General features: G+C 41.4%; 1 protein-coding gene across 1 annotated transcript in view; it reads left to right on the forward strand.

Moving 5' to 3' along the window:
- Positions 1-15,964, forward strand: part of LOC115887754 (pyrethroid hydrolase Ces2a-like) — a 79,959-nt gene that overhangs the window by 36,084 nt on the left and 27,911 nt on the right. Inside the window, exon 6 of the mRNA XM_030907241.1 lies at positions 14,879-15,078. Coding sequence (XP_030763101.1) covers positions 14,879-15,078 — 200 coding nt within the window. The remainder of the gene's footprint in view (positions 1-14,878; positions 15,079-15,964) is intronic.

Here is a 15,964-nt window from a genome sequence, read left to right on the forward strand (position 1 = left end):
CATCTTCCATACAGAGTCGGCATTCGGCGTCTTCCACCAGTCCCGTCCTCTGTAGGTGAGATCTCAGCCGGCAGTGGCCCGTGTACACTGCAGTGAGCACACGCGTTCCATTCCTACCGGCCTTTAGGAGTTCTCCTGTTCCATGTTTGGATGGCCCTGCTAGGATTTTCTTGGCATGCCTCACCCCTAACTCATTCACAGAGCCTGTCTCTTGCGAGATTTTTAGGAACGCTAAGTGTCGGTTCTGGGCCCACGAATGGCGAGCCTGCACCAATTTTGGCGAGGGAATCAGCACGTTCATTTCCCTCTAGGCCGACATGTCCCGGTATCCATATTAGCGACACTTTGTTCCTATCTCCCAGTATATTGAGTAGTTTCTTACAATGAAGAATCGTCATAGACGTGCTTTTCGTTGCCTCAAGTGCTTTCAGCGCAGCTTGACTATCCGAAAATATGCATATTGTTTTCCCGGTGTATTGCTGTTCTACCAGCAGTTGCACACATGTTTCAATAGCATATAGCTCAGCTTGGAAGATCGTGGTGTATTTTCCAAGACTTTGGTAGATCTCAGTCTTTGGACTGCTGCAGTAAATTCCTGCGCCAGATTCTTTTTCGTTTTTGGATCCGTCCGTGTACCAACACATTTCCGCATGTAATAAGCCGTTTCCCGGCTTATCCCACTCGTCCCTGTTCGGAAACAGGACGTTGTAGGTGCGCGTCAAGAGTTGGACTGGTGGTGTAAGATCCGAGATCATTCCATAATCTCATCCGACTGTAGTTCTTCTACTAGCCGGTTTTGTATGAACATAATTGTTCCTTGGCTTCCTCGTGCTATATTTAGAAACCTATATGTAGCCCATCTCGCCTCTCTTTCCAAAAGAATTTGAAGAGGTAGATCGAGTAGGGTTTCCATAGCTTTTGACGGCGTGGAATGGAAGGCACCAGTCACCGCTAAACATGCTTGTCGTTGTAGTTTCGACAATTTATTCTTTGCCGTTATTTGGTTGGCTTTCTGCCACCAGGCAACTACACCATACGTGATAATAGGTCTGATGGCCGTCACGTATAGCCAGTACATATTTTTGGGGTTTAATCCCCAGTTTCTACCACAAATTCGGCGGCATGCCCATAGAGCACAGCAAGCCTTTTTTGATGTTTTTTCCAGATGAGAGTTCCAGCTAAGTTTTTTGTCCAGGTTTAATCCCAGATACTTAACTTCCTCCGCAAACGGAATTGTCTCACCAAGAAGAATGGGCGGTTTCAGTTTGTCTGTTTTCCTTCTTCTGGTGAATGGTATGATCACGGTTTTCTGTGGGTTTACACTTAATTGTTCCAGTGTGCACCAGCCGTGAATTGCATCTAGGATTTCCTGTATTTTTGAGGAGATGTCCTCCTCTTTGTGTCCTTTTACTAGGATCACCAGGTCGTCCGCATATGCCTGTGCTTCAACCTCGTATGCATCGATGATTGCCATCAGGTCGTCCGCTAACAGGGTCCACAGAAGAGGAGAGAGAACTCCTCCTTGCGGGCATCCCCTGCCCGGAACAAACCTAACGGACTCACCACTGAGCGAGGTCGTTGCTACTCGATTTTTGAGCATTTGCTCAATCCATTCAGTTATGGTAGCTTCGACTCCTCGTGCTTTCACAGCGCCTAGGAGCGATTGAGGGGTGACATTGTTGAATGCTCCCTCAATATCTAGGAATATCCCTACCGCAATTTCTTTGCGATCAAAGGTACTCTTAATTTCCCCTACCAAATTGTTGAGGGCCAGTTCTGTTGATTTTCCCTGTTGATAAGCATATTGTCGGACATTCAGGGGATTAGACGTAAGAATCCTCCCCCTAATGTGTCCATCCAATATCTTCTCCAGAGTCTTCAGCAGAAATGATGTAAGGCTTATTGGTCGATATGAGCCAGGTTGTAGGTTTTGTTTCCCCACTTTCGGTATGTATACCACCTTTGCTCTCGTCCAGTCAGCTGGCAGGTGTGACCATGCCAGACTTGCCCTAAAAATTCTTAATAAGCGAGGGACGATAATGTTCTCAGCCTTCTGCAATAAGGCCGGAAACACTCCGTCCTCTCCTGGGGATTTGAATGGGTCGAAACTTTCGATCGCCCCTTTAGTCTCCCTATAGGTGATTACTTTCTTCGCTATCTCCCAATCCTCTTTTTTGGGCCGGTTTTTACGACGCATGAGTATCGGGGGGGGTAGCTCTTCATCACCTAGTATCAAGCAGCCTGGGAAGTGTTTTTGGGCCAAAATCTGTAGCGTTTCTTTCCTGGACTCTGTGAAATTACCGTCGGGGCGCTGTATCGTCCCTAGCTCATTCACTGGTTCTTTTGAGAGAATCTTGTGAATTCTGGTGCTTTGAGGTAGATCGACCAGACTCCCACAGAACCTTCTCCAGGACTCTCTCTTCGCCCGTCTTATTTCCTCCTTATTGTACTCCGCCAACGTCGCACGATAAGTTTCCCAGTTACCTGACACTTTAGCGCGGTTAAAAAGCTGCCGCACTTCTTTTCTTCTTTTGTCCAGTTTGTTGTTCCACCAAGAGGACTTTCTATTATCCTTCTTTGTTTTAAGTGGACAGTTTTCACTATAAACCGTTATAATTGCACATCGCAGTTGCTCCGCTGCAATCTCGATCTCGTCGCGATCTCTCACTTTTGCAATTGTGGGTTCCAGCAGATGCACGAGTGAGCGGTTGTATCCTTCCCAATCTGTGCACTTAGGATCCCTATATTGCAGGAGAGTGCTTTCACCTACGCTTATTTCAAACTGTATGTGTCTATGATCCGAGCACGATGGCTCAGATGATACCCACCAATTGGATATCCTATTGCTCAAGTAATTAGAGCTGACCGTAATGTCTAAAACCTCTTTCCTGTTACAAGTAACAAAGGTTGGTTCGGAGCCTATGTTATTAACTACTAACCCTTCACCTATTAAGTAATTAAGAATTAACTCACCCCTGAAGTTGGTGTCCGTGCTTCCCCATGCCTCGTTGTGGCCGTTGGCGTCGCATCCTATCACCAGCTGTAGGTTTTTCCTCTTGCAGAAGGAGATTAGTTCTCTCACTTTCTTGGAGGAGGTAAATCCGCTGTCTTGTCTCCCGGGAAATATGCTGAGCAGGCAATGAACTCCACTCCTCCTCCGCTCCTCCCCGCTGGGATCTTGATATGTACCGCCACCACATCCTGACAGCAGAACCTATAAAGGTTAAAAGAGTGCACGCTCTTTTTTACTAAAATGCATGCCCTAGGTCTGGTTACTCCAGGGGCGGTAATTAGCCTACCCTCTGAGTCCCCAAGGCCACATACGCGGCCTGAGTTAACCCAGGGTTCTTGAATGAAGTCGAGATGCACGTCTTCCTTTTTGAACCTTCTGCCAAGGACGTTAGAGGCGGCCTTGGCATGTTGCAGGTTAATTTGTATACATTTGACTGCTGCAGCCATCCCTGCAGTAGTCAAATTTAGGTTTTGCTCCCACCATCAGGGGGTCTACGTCCCCTTTGGTGGGAAACCCCACATTCGTTCCGCCTGCCTTTCCGGGTGGGTTTGTTCCCACTCGAGTTGCCAGGCTTCCCCGAGGCTCCAGAGGGTTTAGCTTTAGACCCTTTCATGGCCGGGTTTTCCGTGCTACTACTTTGCCTCCAGCTCTCTCCCTCTGGGTGTTGCCAGACCTCGTGGCGTCAGTCGTCACCCGAGAGGCTGTAGGATGGTCCCCACCATCTCCCGAGACTGACGCCCTGGTCTGCTCCGTATTGGTTTCATTTTCCTTATCTCTGGGTCGGAAGGTAATCTGCCCAAACCCAAAGTAGGCCCTGAATCCGTTGCGGCGAAGGAGATCCATGGATCTCTCATCAACCGCAAAGGTCCAGGTTTGTCCAGGCCCTGCATCACTCTGGTGGAGGATTCTCCACTCCTGAGTTAGCAGGCTAAGATTCATTCTTCTAAGTCTGTTCAGCACCACATCCCCTCTGAGCCGTTCTCCAGGCTCATCATCGGGAATGCAGACCGTACAGACATGAGGCTTGGGTATATCCCGCCCCCTTACTGCCCTGAGTTCCATGCCCTGCCATGGCGAAAGGTCGTTGACCATCCTTTCTAACCACGCAGCATTGTCTCGTCGGCACAGATTACAAGCAGCCATCAAGGCCGAATCGAGCAGCCTTGGAAGCGTACCTGTAGTCCTTCCTCTGCTCGGTGGATAGGCTGTTCTCTGGGTGGTTAGGTCGGATTACTCCAACCCTTATTTCCCCAGCGGCCTCCACGTAGCTTCTTGCGCCCTCCCTACGAGGCTTCTTAGCGCTCTGTTCAGGCGTGCTTGCATCCGAGCGGATGCGCTTGCTAGCATTAGGAGCACCAGTGTGAGGTTTATTCTCCTCCGGGTTGATTTGTCTCTTCCCGGAAGAGGTACCCCCACTTATCTGTGCCCTTTGTTTCTCCGCTTGTCGCTGCAGAATCGACTGCAGAGCGGTCTCATAGGGCATTCCGCCCTGGAGAAGTCTTGAGAGGAGCTTTCTTGTCGCCCCTGCAAACCTTTTCTTTCCAGGGATAATTTCTCCATTTGCTTGGAGACCCCGAAAAGGAGGTTCACCTTCTGCCTTCTCAGGCGAAGGGATCTGGGCCCCTCTGTTTCCTGATCCGGCTGAGGTGAGTTGTTTGGGGTAGGAATAGTCCCACGCTCCTTAGTTTCCTCCTCCTTAGGGAGAAGGATCGGGACGGTTTGATCCATCCTCGTCATTGGGTTTTACTTTCTTGGTCCATATAATGATCCCACGAGTAGCAGGGGAAAGAAACGACCATCACGGCAGAGCCCCGCAATACCGTGACTAGGCATTTATGAGCTAGAAGGTCGCCCGGTATCCCAGGTTAGTCGCTAGCGGTCGGGTTTCCCCCCGACCATCCATCCCTTTGGCGCGCACTATACCGTAGGATTTGGGGAGGTTTTTATAGTGGTACCTCATCCACGCGGCTCAGACAGTAAAGCCAAAGCCCCCATGTCTCTCCTAAGAGAGACTTACGGTATGACGGACGTTAAGTCCCGAAGGAGGTCCCGTCCGGCATCGTTTTTATGTCTTCATGCAGTTCCCTGGCCACGACACTACAGCCAGGGACAAGACATTGAGATGCTCCTTAGACCTAGCCAGAGCGCAAGAGGGGTCCCCTCCGGTGCCCTGGCCGGGAGCTTCCCCACCAATGTCAAGGTCTCGCATCTCGTAGGGGAAGATGTTACTAGTAGGGCCACCCTTGCCGGGTAGGTCGAAGGGGAGAAGTCAGACAAAGAGAGATACCAGGGCAGACTGGGCTCAATAGCCACGAAGACGGCAACCAGTCTAGAGAAGGTCACTCGAACAAACCATTATTGGAAAGATGAAATGTCGAATTTGGAAACAGAATTACCCCAGGAGGGTACGGCTGAATGCCGAGAATCCCTCCCTACGTTAGTAGGCTGCCCCACGGATTCTGGGGGCAAAGATTCGTCCAATAATCTTGTTGAGAAGACCCTACAAGTAGAAACTGCAAATGCGAGTGACCCATTTAGGCGAAGAGATTCAATACAGAGAACGCCACCTAGAGCAAGAACACTATCTGTTCCAGCTTAAGTTTCTTTACAAATGATAGTGGATATGAGAATCCATCAAAGAAAAGGAAGTGGAAGCTACTCTCGCCAAAAGTAGATAGACAAAGTGAAGATGCAGGAACGATTCTAAAACGAAGCATCGATAGTATAACCAGGGAAGTGAACACACTGGCAAAGATTGTTAGCCAAACTTATAAATGTAAAAAGGAATTTAGCGATGTAAGCAGCAGGTTAAACTATCTGGTAGAGAAACTAAAATCCGCTCAAATTAGAGAGTACTTAGAATATCCTACTAAGGGATACCATTCCGAATGATGATGAAATGATGGCGGTAACAAGCTACAGTGACAAATGTGAAGAATGCAAATCTGCCCAAATGCGTCACATCCGAAAGCAGCAGTTTAAACTACAAACCTTTGAAGTTTTTCAGTCGGTGGAAGATAAAGAATGGGACAGTAACATCTTTCAGCAGCCACAAACTTCCCAGGAATTCATTTGGAATGCACCTATGGAACACGATATCATACTACCTTGCTCAACTGATTTTGAATCAGCCAATAAATCTGTAAGTAAAGCAATAGAAAGTTTTGGAGCAAAAGTACCTTTTAAGAGCCAGAATAAAAGTCCGGGAGAAGTAGCATTGATGACACAATCCCTAGGATTTCCGGATGCCAATGGTAAAATATGTAACACAAACACATGAATATATTATCCAATTACCGAAGGTGACAATAATGATGAAATTCTCTTTAAGTCCCTCAAGACGGTAAAAGAGCATATGGTAACGCAAAACAGAATAAGTATAGCGATACCGGACGTCGAAGGAGATACAATAACACTTAGAATGTTGAAATTTCTGCTAATGGATACGCATATATAAATAATAATATACAAGCCTGGTAAAATAACTCAGAGTTATAGGGGAAGAGCCCAGAGCACTGTAGAAAAGGAGAATATAAGCATTAGGCCTAAACAGGACGCTCTTCTTATAAAGATGGAGGGTAAAAGCTACGCAGATCTGCTGAGAATGATTAAGTCGGCAGTGAATCCTATTGAATTGGGAGTAGAAATACGAGACTTAAAAAGATCTAGAAATAATGATCTTATCCTTACCATCCGAAATGGAATAGAAAAGGCAGAGGTTTTCAAACAAGAACTACAAGAAAAACTCCCAGATGTTAAAGCTACAGTCTTAGTCAGCAAGAAAGTACTACATGTCAAAAATATGGACGAGTCGACGACAGAGCATGAGATAAGAGAGGCTATTGTCAGAGCTATTGGTGCTAAACCGCAATATATAGAAGTAAAAGCTTTACGACCATCATATGGAGGGAAACAAAATGCAACGTGGATTTTGGGTGATACCGATGCTAACAATCTCATCAGAAATGGTACGGTTAAAATTGGGTAGTCCAATTGTAAAATACAGGAAAGGATCAAAGAAACCCGTTGCTTTAGATGCTGGACATTCGTGCATACGAAAAAGTTTTGTAAGGGTCCTAGCAGAGAGCATCTTTGCTTGATATGTAGCAAAGAGGGTCACAAAGCAAGCGAGTGCAAAAACCAGCCTTTCTGCATATCTTGTAATACGGATGGTCACCAGTCCGGAAATATTAGCTGTCCTAAAAGATCAGAAATGAAGGGACCCGAGGGCAGAAGGGAAACAAATTAAACCTAAAGACGAAAAAATTAAAATATTATAAATAAATATGAATAGAAGTGTACCAGCACTAGACATGGCATTGGCTACTGCAAAAAGTACAGGGTCTAGAATACTACTTACTTGTGAACCAAATCGAAAATCAATTAGAGACAGAAAAGATTGGATTTATGATGTGGAACTAAACACAGCAAAATTATTGATCCTAAGATAATCATAAAAAACACGGGTCAGGACGAGGATTTTCTTACATCGAAACCAACTCAGTGACAATATACAATTGCTATGCATCACCCAATAAAGAAATTGAAGACCTAGAACAAATTCTATATGACATTGGCACTCTTATCACACGTCAAAAACAAAAGGTGGTCATAGCCGGAGATTTTACTGCAAAGTCTGTCCAATGGGGCATGCAATTCACGGACAAGCGAGGTAAAATATTAACAGAATGGCTTGCTGAAAATGACTTGATTTGCCAAAATAAAGGTAGCAAACCGACCTTCCAACGCCATGTAAGTTCTTCTATCCTTGACCTTACACTTTCAAGCCAAAATGTTCTATGTACGAACTGGGAAGTCAGTGAGTATGAATCTTTAAGCGACCATAATTATATAATGTATGACATTGCTGACCGAAATCCTGTACGAATAAGTAAATCCTCTAGTGGTTGGAACGTCAAGAAATTGGATAAAGAAAAACTGTCCCAGGAAATATCAAAACTGGAATCGTTAGACGTTTACACCGCTGTGAACCTCTCTAAGATACTTGTAGGTCTATGTAACCAATGTCTGCCAAAAAAAGGACATTTCTTAGGCAAAACACCTGCATATTGGTGGACAGCGGAAATATCGAAACTACTATAGGATTGTATACATAAAAGAAGATTGTTGACAAGGAAAGCCAAGTGCCATACTATAAAAATGGAGCCTTTTCCAAATATGCCTGAGCACAATGAAACAATGCAGCAAATAAGAGAAGACTATAACACCAGCAAGAAGAAACTGAGAAATGAGATAAAACATCAGAAAAAAATTGTTGGAAAGAAATTTTGCGATAGAGTAGATCAGGATATATTTGGAGATGGTTATAGAATAGCTATAAAAAGGTTGAAGTGCTACCCGCCTAGACCAAATCTACCTATAAATGTAGTAGAAAATATAGTTAGTTATCTTATTTCCAACTCACGAACCAGTACACTTTAATGTTGATAAAGTGGTAAACTTTGACCTCTTTACCCTAGAAGAACTTCAAATGGCAGCAAATAAGTTAAAAAATAAGAAAGCTCCTGGCCCAGGAAATATTCCGGCAGAAATAATAAAAGAAGTAGTTAAAATCAAACCAGAATTTCTTTTAACCGTCTACAACCATTTAGCTACTAACAAGGAATTTCCGAAAGAATGGAAGCGTGCTAAGCTAGTTCTGTTAAGAAAACATGAAAAAACGATAGAAGATCCATCCTCATACATATGTTTACTGGATGTCGAAGGTAAACTTCTAGAACATATGATATTAAACCGGCTTAAGAAAGAATTGGCTCGCACCGGGGATCTCTCAGAAAGACAATTTGGCTTTAGGGAACGGAAACAACCAACGGATGCCTTAGTAGAAGTACTCAAAATAGCGGAGGAGGCACAGGATTTTTCTGCTGCTCACCGAAGACTATGCGCGGTAATAACTTTGGATGTGAAAAACGCATTCAACAGCGCGTCATGGCAAGTAATATTAGAGAGTCTTAGACAGAGAAAAATAGACCAGGGCCTAATAGCTTTTCTAGCATCATACCTTAAGATAGGAAACTTATTATAGAAGCGGAAGGTGAGACCAAAGAAATACCCGTGAGCAGTGGTGTACTCCAAGGTTCCATACTTGGACCCACATTGTGGAATATCTTATATGATAGCCTACTCAGAATGGAAATGCCGGTCGGAATATATTTAATCGGTTTTGCCGCTGATATAGCCATATGACAATAGTGGAGAAGGATGAAAAAATTCTCATAAACAAAGCAAGTACCGTCCTTCAACGAATTTCAAACTGGATGGAAAGCAAATTGATTAAACTTGCACCACAGAAAACAGAGGCAATAATATTATCAACAAAACGAAAGGTGAAGCCAATATGCTTTTCTATAGAGAGCGTGGATATTACTCCATCAAAAGCTATCAAATACTTAGGAGTATGGCTGGACCAGAAATTAAAATTTACGGAACACATAATTCGAACTATACAGAAATCTGGAAAAACACTAACAGCCTTGTCTTGCATCATGCCAAACATTGGGGGACCAAGATCCTCCAAAAGAAAAATATTAGGTAGCGTAATACACTCTCAAATACTCTATGCGGCTCCATTCTGGCACACCGTAACGAGTAATAAAAGCAGAACAAAAAAACTCGCGGGGATCCAAAGACTTACTTCCATCAGAATTGCAAGTGCCTACAGAACAATCTCCACAGAGGCAGTAGGCGTAATAGCAGGCGTCCCACCCATAGACCTATTAATAGAGGAAAGGAAGGAAATTTACAATGGAGTACAGAAGCAAATCGCAAGAGGGGACCTACTCGACAAGTGGCAGGAAAGATGGGTGAGAGGAATAAAAGGAAGATGGACATATAATTTGATTCCTGATATTAGGCAATGGATATCCAGGCTATGCGGAGAGACTGATTACTTTGTCACGCAAGCTCTATCGGGACATGGTTGCTTTATGAAGTATCTAACGGAAAGAAAGAAACGGGACTCAGATAGTTGCAACTACTGTGGAAATAGTGATGACGCAGAACATACACTGTTTAGATGTACGAGATGGGACTACATTCGTAATGATTATAAAACTCATACCGGCTCAGTTTTCAATGCGGAAAATATGAAAATATGATGAAATACCTCACTGGGACAGAGGAAATGTGGAAACTAACTGCAGGGATACTAAGACAAATATTAGAGGAAAAGGAAAATGATATAAGAAAACAGTAAACAGACAGCTATCATGGCGAAGTAATGCGGAAGCGGTTTCCACCATGATCAGCGTTAGGGAAGTGTGGGTTTAGTTAGGGAAGAATCCGGCAGTACCCGGCACTAAGGACAGTAGTTTACTGTTATTAGTGCTGGGTGTCTTATGCAAGATTCTCTTTCCCACAAAAAAAAATTGTAATTAATCATGTTAGAGGCAAAAATGTGCCATTTTCGTTCTAAATGTGTCAACCATTGGGGGATTTATCTTACTTTGATAAATACCTTCTGGGTGTATCTTAAATAGTTCTGCGGGTATATGACTAGCTGTGATGTTGCTTGCTTGATTGCTGGTATCTATGGAGCACGTGTTATCATGTGCATGCATAGTTGAGCATGAGTCTGCACGTGATATGCAGCTCGTTCTTGGAGACGTTGTTAGGCCATCTGTGCAGCTGATCTTCTTTTGATGTCAGTATATTTCCTTCTTTATCTATCACTATGGGGCATTCTCTATTAATGTGGCTCTATTAATTTTATTGGCAAGCGCTTTTGTGCTGCGATAAAAAGAATAATTTATTTCAGCTGCCATTTAAGCATTTTGTGGAAGTTCTTTTATCCACAGGCATTTATCTCTTCTTGCTGACCTCTTCCCTTCCTTGTTCTTTGTGCGATATTGCTTCTCTAGTGCTTTTATTTGTTTGATGTGTGATGTGACCTGTTTGTAGGATCTTTTGTTTAATTTATTTTCTTTATTCAATTTTCTCCCATGTACCATCTGAAGGTGCGATAAGGGCTTCTTAAGGTGCGATTTCCTAGCGACGTCTGGCGCCCGCCTCTCGTCGCACACTGGTTTGTTTTTCGAACGTACTTAGCTAAATCTGAATATCAATGAAAAGTAATGCATCGCTTTATCAGAAACCAAACCAGTTCGCGGCCGGCGGGCCGCTGACGGCAGACGTCGCGTCGCAAGGAAATCAAAGCTTTAATGTGTCTCTGAGAGGTTTTTTTGAGTTCTTCCCATTTCTCATCTATATATACATTTTAATTTCCGATGCTTATTTCTTCTATCTGTTGCATTATTTAGTTTCGAATATTAGGAGAATCCCGTCGCCGAAGATTGAATTAAGGTCTTAGCGGTTGTGATCACGGTTTATGTCTGTGCTTCAGTACGCTCTTACATCAAAAAGCGAGTTTCTAAACTTGCGGCTAATTAAAAAGTGACCAATTTGGTTTGTTGTGGACACATCTGGTGATTTCCACTTAGCTTTGTGGACTGCGTTATGAGGAAAAAGTGTACCTCCGGTAGTTAATTGATAATTAAAGCACATTCTCAACAGTTTTCTGTCGTTATTATTTCGATTGGCCGATCCGCGTTTTTCCATTATATCTCTGAATTATGGTTATCATTTCCAACTTGACGTTGAAGTCTCCTATCACGATTATCATGTATTTTAATTACATTGAGGATGGTGTTCAATATATCATAAAAGATGTCTTTGTCTTTATCGGTGGAGTGTTCAGCGGTTGCAATGCACTAAATTATTGTAAGATTTGTATCAGGATTATAACACATATTGTAGAAGAATATTCTTAGGATTTATATTATAAGGATTTTAATGAGCTTTTTAGTTATGAGAAGAGCCACTCCGTTCTTGTTGTTTTTCTTTGATTAGCGTAGGTGGTTGGCCAGAGTATAATAGTAATTCTTCTGAGAGTGTCTGATGTTCTCTAAGTCGTTCTAACGTGAATTAGGTATTTGTGCGGAAAACTTCCAGAATAGTTTTGTCGTATAAATTGGGCCTGTTCTTGTCCGATTTTTTTCGCGCCAATGTTCGCCATCGTAATATTAGTCCGGTTTTCTCCCTTTTCAGTTTCATGGTATCTGGATCTTTTTCTTAACGTAGGTTTGGTTTGGTAAGATTTTGGTAAGTTTTTTTTCTTTTAAACTTTTAACTTATTTTGGGCGACACAGAGCTACTGGTTTGGTTGAATGTAAGGCTTTGCTTACGTCGATAACACCGGACGTCGATCAAGCTGAGATCCGGGTAGTTTCTTAGTAGTTGCGGTTGATTTCCGATTGCTGCCGGTGCGGCGCGGCGGTTCTCTGTTACTATTATCGGTTCTAAATGTTACTATTATTATTTTTGTCAACTTACTTATATATTTTAATGAAGAGCTGGCAATATTTTCATGCGTCCGATTCGATACCATAATATTGACGATTGACATTGACGATTTCTCAGTTAACTAAACTCCCGAAACTTTCATTTTAATTGTTTTTTAAGGACTTTCAAGTTGGTGTCCAAACAATTTATCGATGTCCAGTTAATGTCGACATTAACATGTTAATGTTTGGGTTAGGTTATGTTTTTGGTTGTTTTGTTGTGTGTTATTCTCGAGATTAACCGGTAATGTCGACATTAACCGGACATCGGACCTTAACCGTAACATGTATATACCATACTTTCTTCCAGGTATTCATTATAACTATAAAATGCCTTAGGAAAAAAGAATTTCTTTTCTCTAATTTTAAAATTGGCTAGAGGTAAATTTTTAATACCTTAAGCAAGTTCATTAGATAACTTCATTGATAAGTACCCCGGTCCCGACACCTTAGCAAGCGAAATATAGGTTCAAAAATAATACTTGGAAATGAGGTTATTTTTATGTCGAGTATTATGGTTATATACATACCTGGACACTAGAGTGGAGCGAAAAACAAAGAATTTTCGAAAATTCGCTTCAGTACTTAGCACTATATGATAAAAGTTGTCTTTATAGTAGCAAATTATAAGTTATTTTTTTCATTTTTTTTACCTTGATATCATACCCCGCAATGACCTTGAAAATTGTTTTTTAGAAGATATGCACTATGCGCTAAAAGTTGTTCAAATAGTAGTAGATCATCCATGAATTTTTTCAAAATTTTCTTATACTCTCCTCATGGCCCGCAATGACCTTAAAATATGTTCAGTTTTAAATTTATAGAAAATTTCCTGAATCTCGAAGAATGCAGCTCTTCGCTAGTTTTCCCAACTACCCAGAACACACCAAGGGGAGGTGGCTGCATTTCGTGTTTCACCACCCTTCTCCGCCCGCCAACCACCCGATAGTTTAATCATAATATTGTTAATTTTAGAGTTATCTATTAAATAATATATACCTACCTCATTATTCTGCCTTATACTCTCGCTTTGTTTCAAAAACTGGCATTATATTGCGATCTCGAAGTCATGATATTATAAAACCATCACGGGCACTAGCATCATAAACGCTTAAAGAAGCTTCAGAAACAACTTTAACACACCTTTCTACAGCTTGGGTGTGACAAGGTAGGTTGAAAAGCAATGAAAGCATAGGCGAATTTTCACTAATTTCTTTTTTTAATTCTTCTTCAGGAAAATGTCGCGTTAGTGTTGGCTCACTAACAGTATGCTTTTGCCAAAAGATGAGTTCAATATAGTCATTTGCCAAAAAGTTTACTGTAGGAATTTCGAACTTCCTGATTTTACCTTGTGCCGCCGACTCCTTCATCCTAATTGATAATATTCGGCGCATAGCTAGCTCTCGAATGTGTCGCCTCTCATCAGCAAGCATTGCCACTAGTAAACTTTCAGAATGGGCAAAGAATGCATTCCTTTGTATGGTTTTATCAATAATTTCTCTGAGATCTTCTCTCAGATATCGACAAAAACGTATAGTGCGCTATAAATTTAACGGAGCATCTTTTATTTTGGGCTTGGTTTTAATGTTAAACCACAAAGGAGCATATACTTTATTAATGAACGTAGCAATTTCGACCAGGTTTTCTGATGGGGCAGGGGTACTTACATAGAGTCTCAAAATTCTATTCGCGGTGGTAAGCCATCTTGCATGTGATAATTTACCAGGGTTCTTAGAGGCAAAACTGGCAGAAAATTCACCTGTACTCTCAGTGGTGGTTACGTCAAAGAAATATTTTTGGTCTGTACTAAGTTGTTCTCTATCTACTTCAGGAAGTTTGCATTTAATAGGTTTATAATTTATGACAGGTAACTAGTCACAGCTTGTTATTTTTTTTCCGATAGCTCCCGCGAACTCTGTAGGACCAGACGTAGTTCCATCTAACTTTTCAATCAAATGCCTTAAAGGAAGTTCGTTTGAGTGTAGCTGACAGATAATCCAATGCAAATGTCCCCCGAATTGTTTTTCTAAAGAACAGATGACACCACCAATGTTGCCTGTGTTCACAACTGTTCCATCGCAACCTATTACTAGAATATTGGATCCTATCGATCCTATCGATCTTCGATATATTTTGGTTTTTTCAGCGGCGGGGAATGAAAACATTTTTTATTAATTTTGAAAAAAATTACAGGATATCTACTATAGGAAAGGCAACTTTTGGTCGATAGTGCTAATTAATTTAGTAGCAATTTTTTTTTTGGTTCAGCGGCGGGGAAAGAAAACATTTGTTTAAAATTTTGAAAAAAATTAGAGGTTATCTACTATAGCAAAGGCAACTTTTGGTAGATAGTGCCAATTAGTTTAGTAAAAAAAAAATTTCACTCCACCCTACTGGACACACTCTAACAGCCCTCGATTGCGTTTATGAGCAAACCTTTTGTAAAATATATAGGGTACTATTTAGTAAGAACTTGGAATTAATTTTGGATTTCACATTATTTTAGGGCTATTTGCAGGTGCTATAATGCAAAGTGGGACAAGTTTGTGTTTATTGACTTTAAGTAGAGATCCCAGAAAGAAAGCCTTTGATGTTGGAAAAAAACTCAATATAAAAACCACCAATAGTACAAAGAATCTCATTGACAGTCTTCGGAAAGTAGACTATAGAAAATTAAAAGTAGCCGAAATTAGTGTCACATTATCAGTATGTATTTATTTAATTTTCTTTGCTTTACTAAATATTTTTAGTAACTAAATATAAACTTTTTTATATATATAAAATAAACAAAATACATTTAATATTAAAAAAATACGTTTTTTCCATTTAGCGTTTTAACCGCAATCTTTAGGTTGCCAATCAATGACTAAAGAATATAAGGACATGTAACGGCCATATACGGGCTGCAGCAAAATTTGTGACCTTTAGACGCCATTTTTTTGGACATAATGAATGAATCATCAGTTGGTCATCAGCGACAATTTTAGCGATTTTTAATAGTTGGTTGTGTATAGTGAACTTTGTATAAACTTTATTACAATGGTAATTTGTTCAGCTTTCAAGTGTAAAAGGCGCAATAATAATAAAGATCCAGGAGTTATGTTTTATAGGGAAATAAACAGTCCACTACCCCTTTTTAGCGTTTTTTTATTGAATTCGATAATTATTTTTCTGATAATTATATGTACTTGATATGTGCTATACGTCGATACTAGTTTTGTGCCTTTTGTTAACATTTTAATACGTTTTTTTCGTAATTAATTAGTATGATACCACAGGACACACCAGAGGCGTAGTGAAAATATTTACAAAAAATATAAATATCGCTTCAAGCGGCTATGTTAAGAAAAATATGTGCCTCGGCACTATTTGGAAGAATGGTCACAGTTTAGTCTCGGTTGCTATTTGTCCTTGTATTCTTTAGTCATTGTTGCCAATGCAAATAAATAAAAAAATTGTATCTTTTCGAGGCTTTTCTCTCGTAAAGCGGCACATACATTATCAAACAAATTGCGCAACAAAGCGATGCGCAACGTTGCGTTTCACAACTGATTCAGCGGTCCATACATTATCAAACAAGTTGCGCAACAAA

The sequence above is a fragment of the Sitophilus oryzae genome, unplaced genomic scaffold, assembly GCF_002938485.1.
Source record: "Sitophilus oryzae breed Bouriz unplaced genomic scaffold, Soryzae_2.0 scaffold_637_pilon_pilon, whole genome shotgun sequence".
NCBI lineage: Eukaryota > Metazoa > Arthropoda > Insecta > Coleoptera > Curculionidae > Sitophilus > Sitophilus oryzae.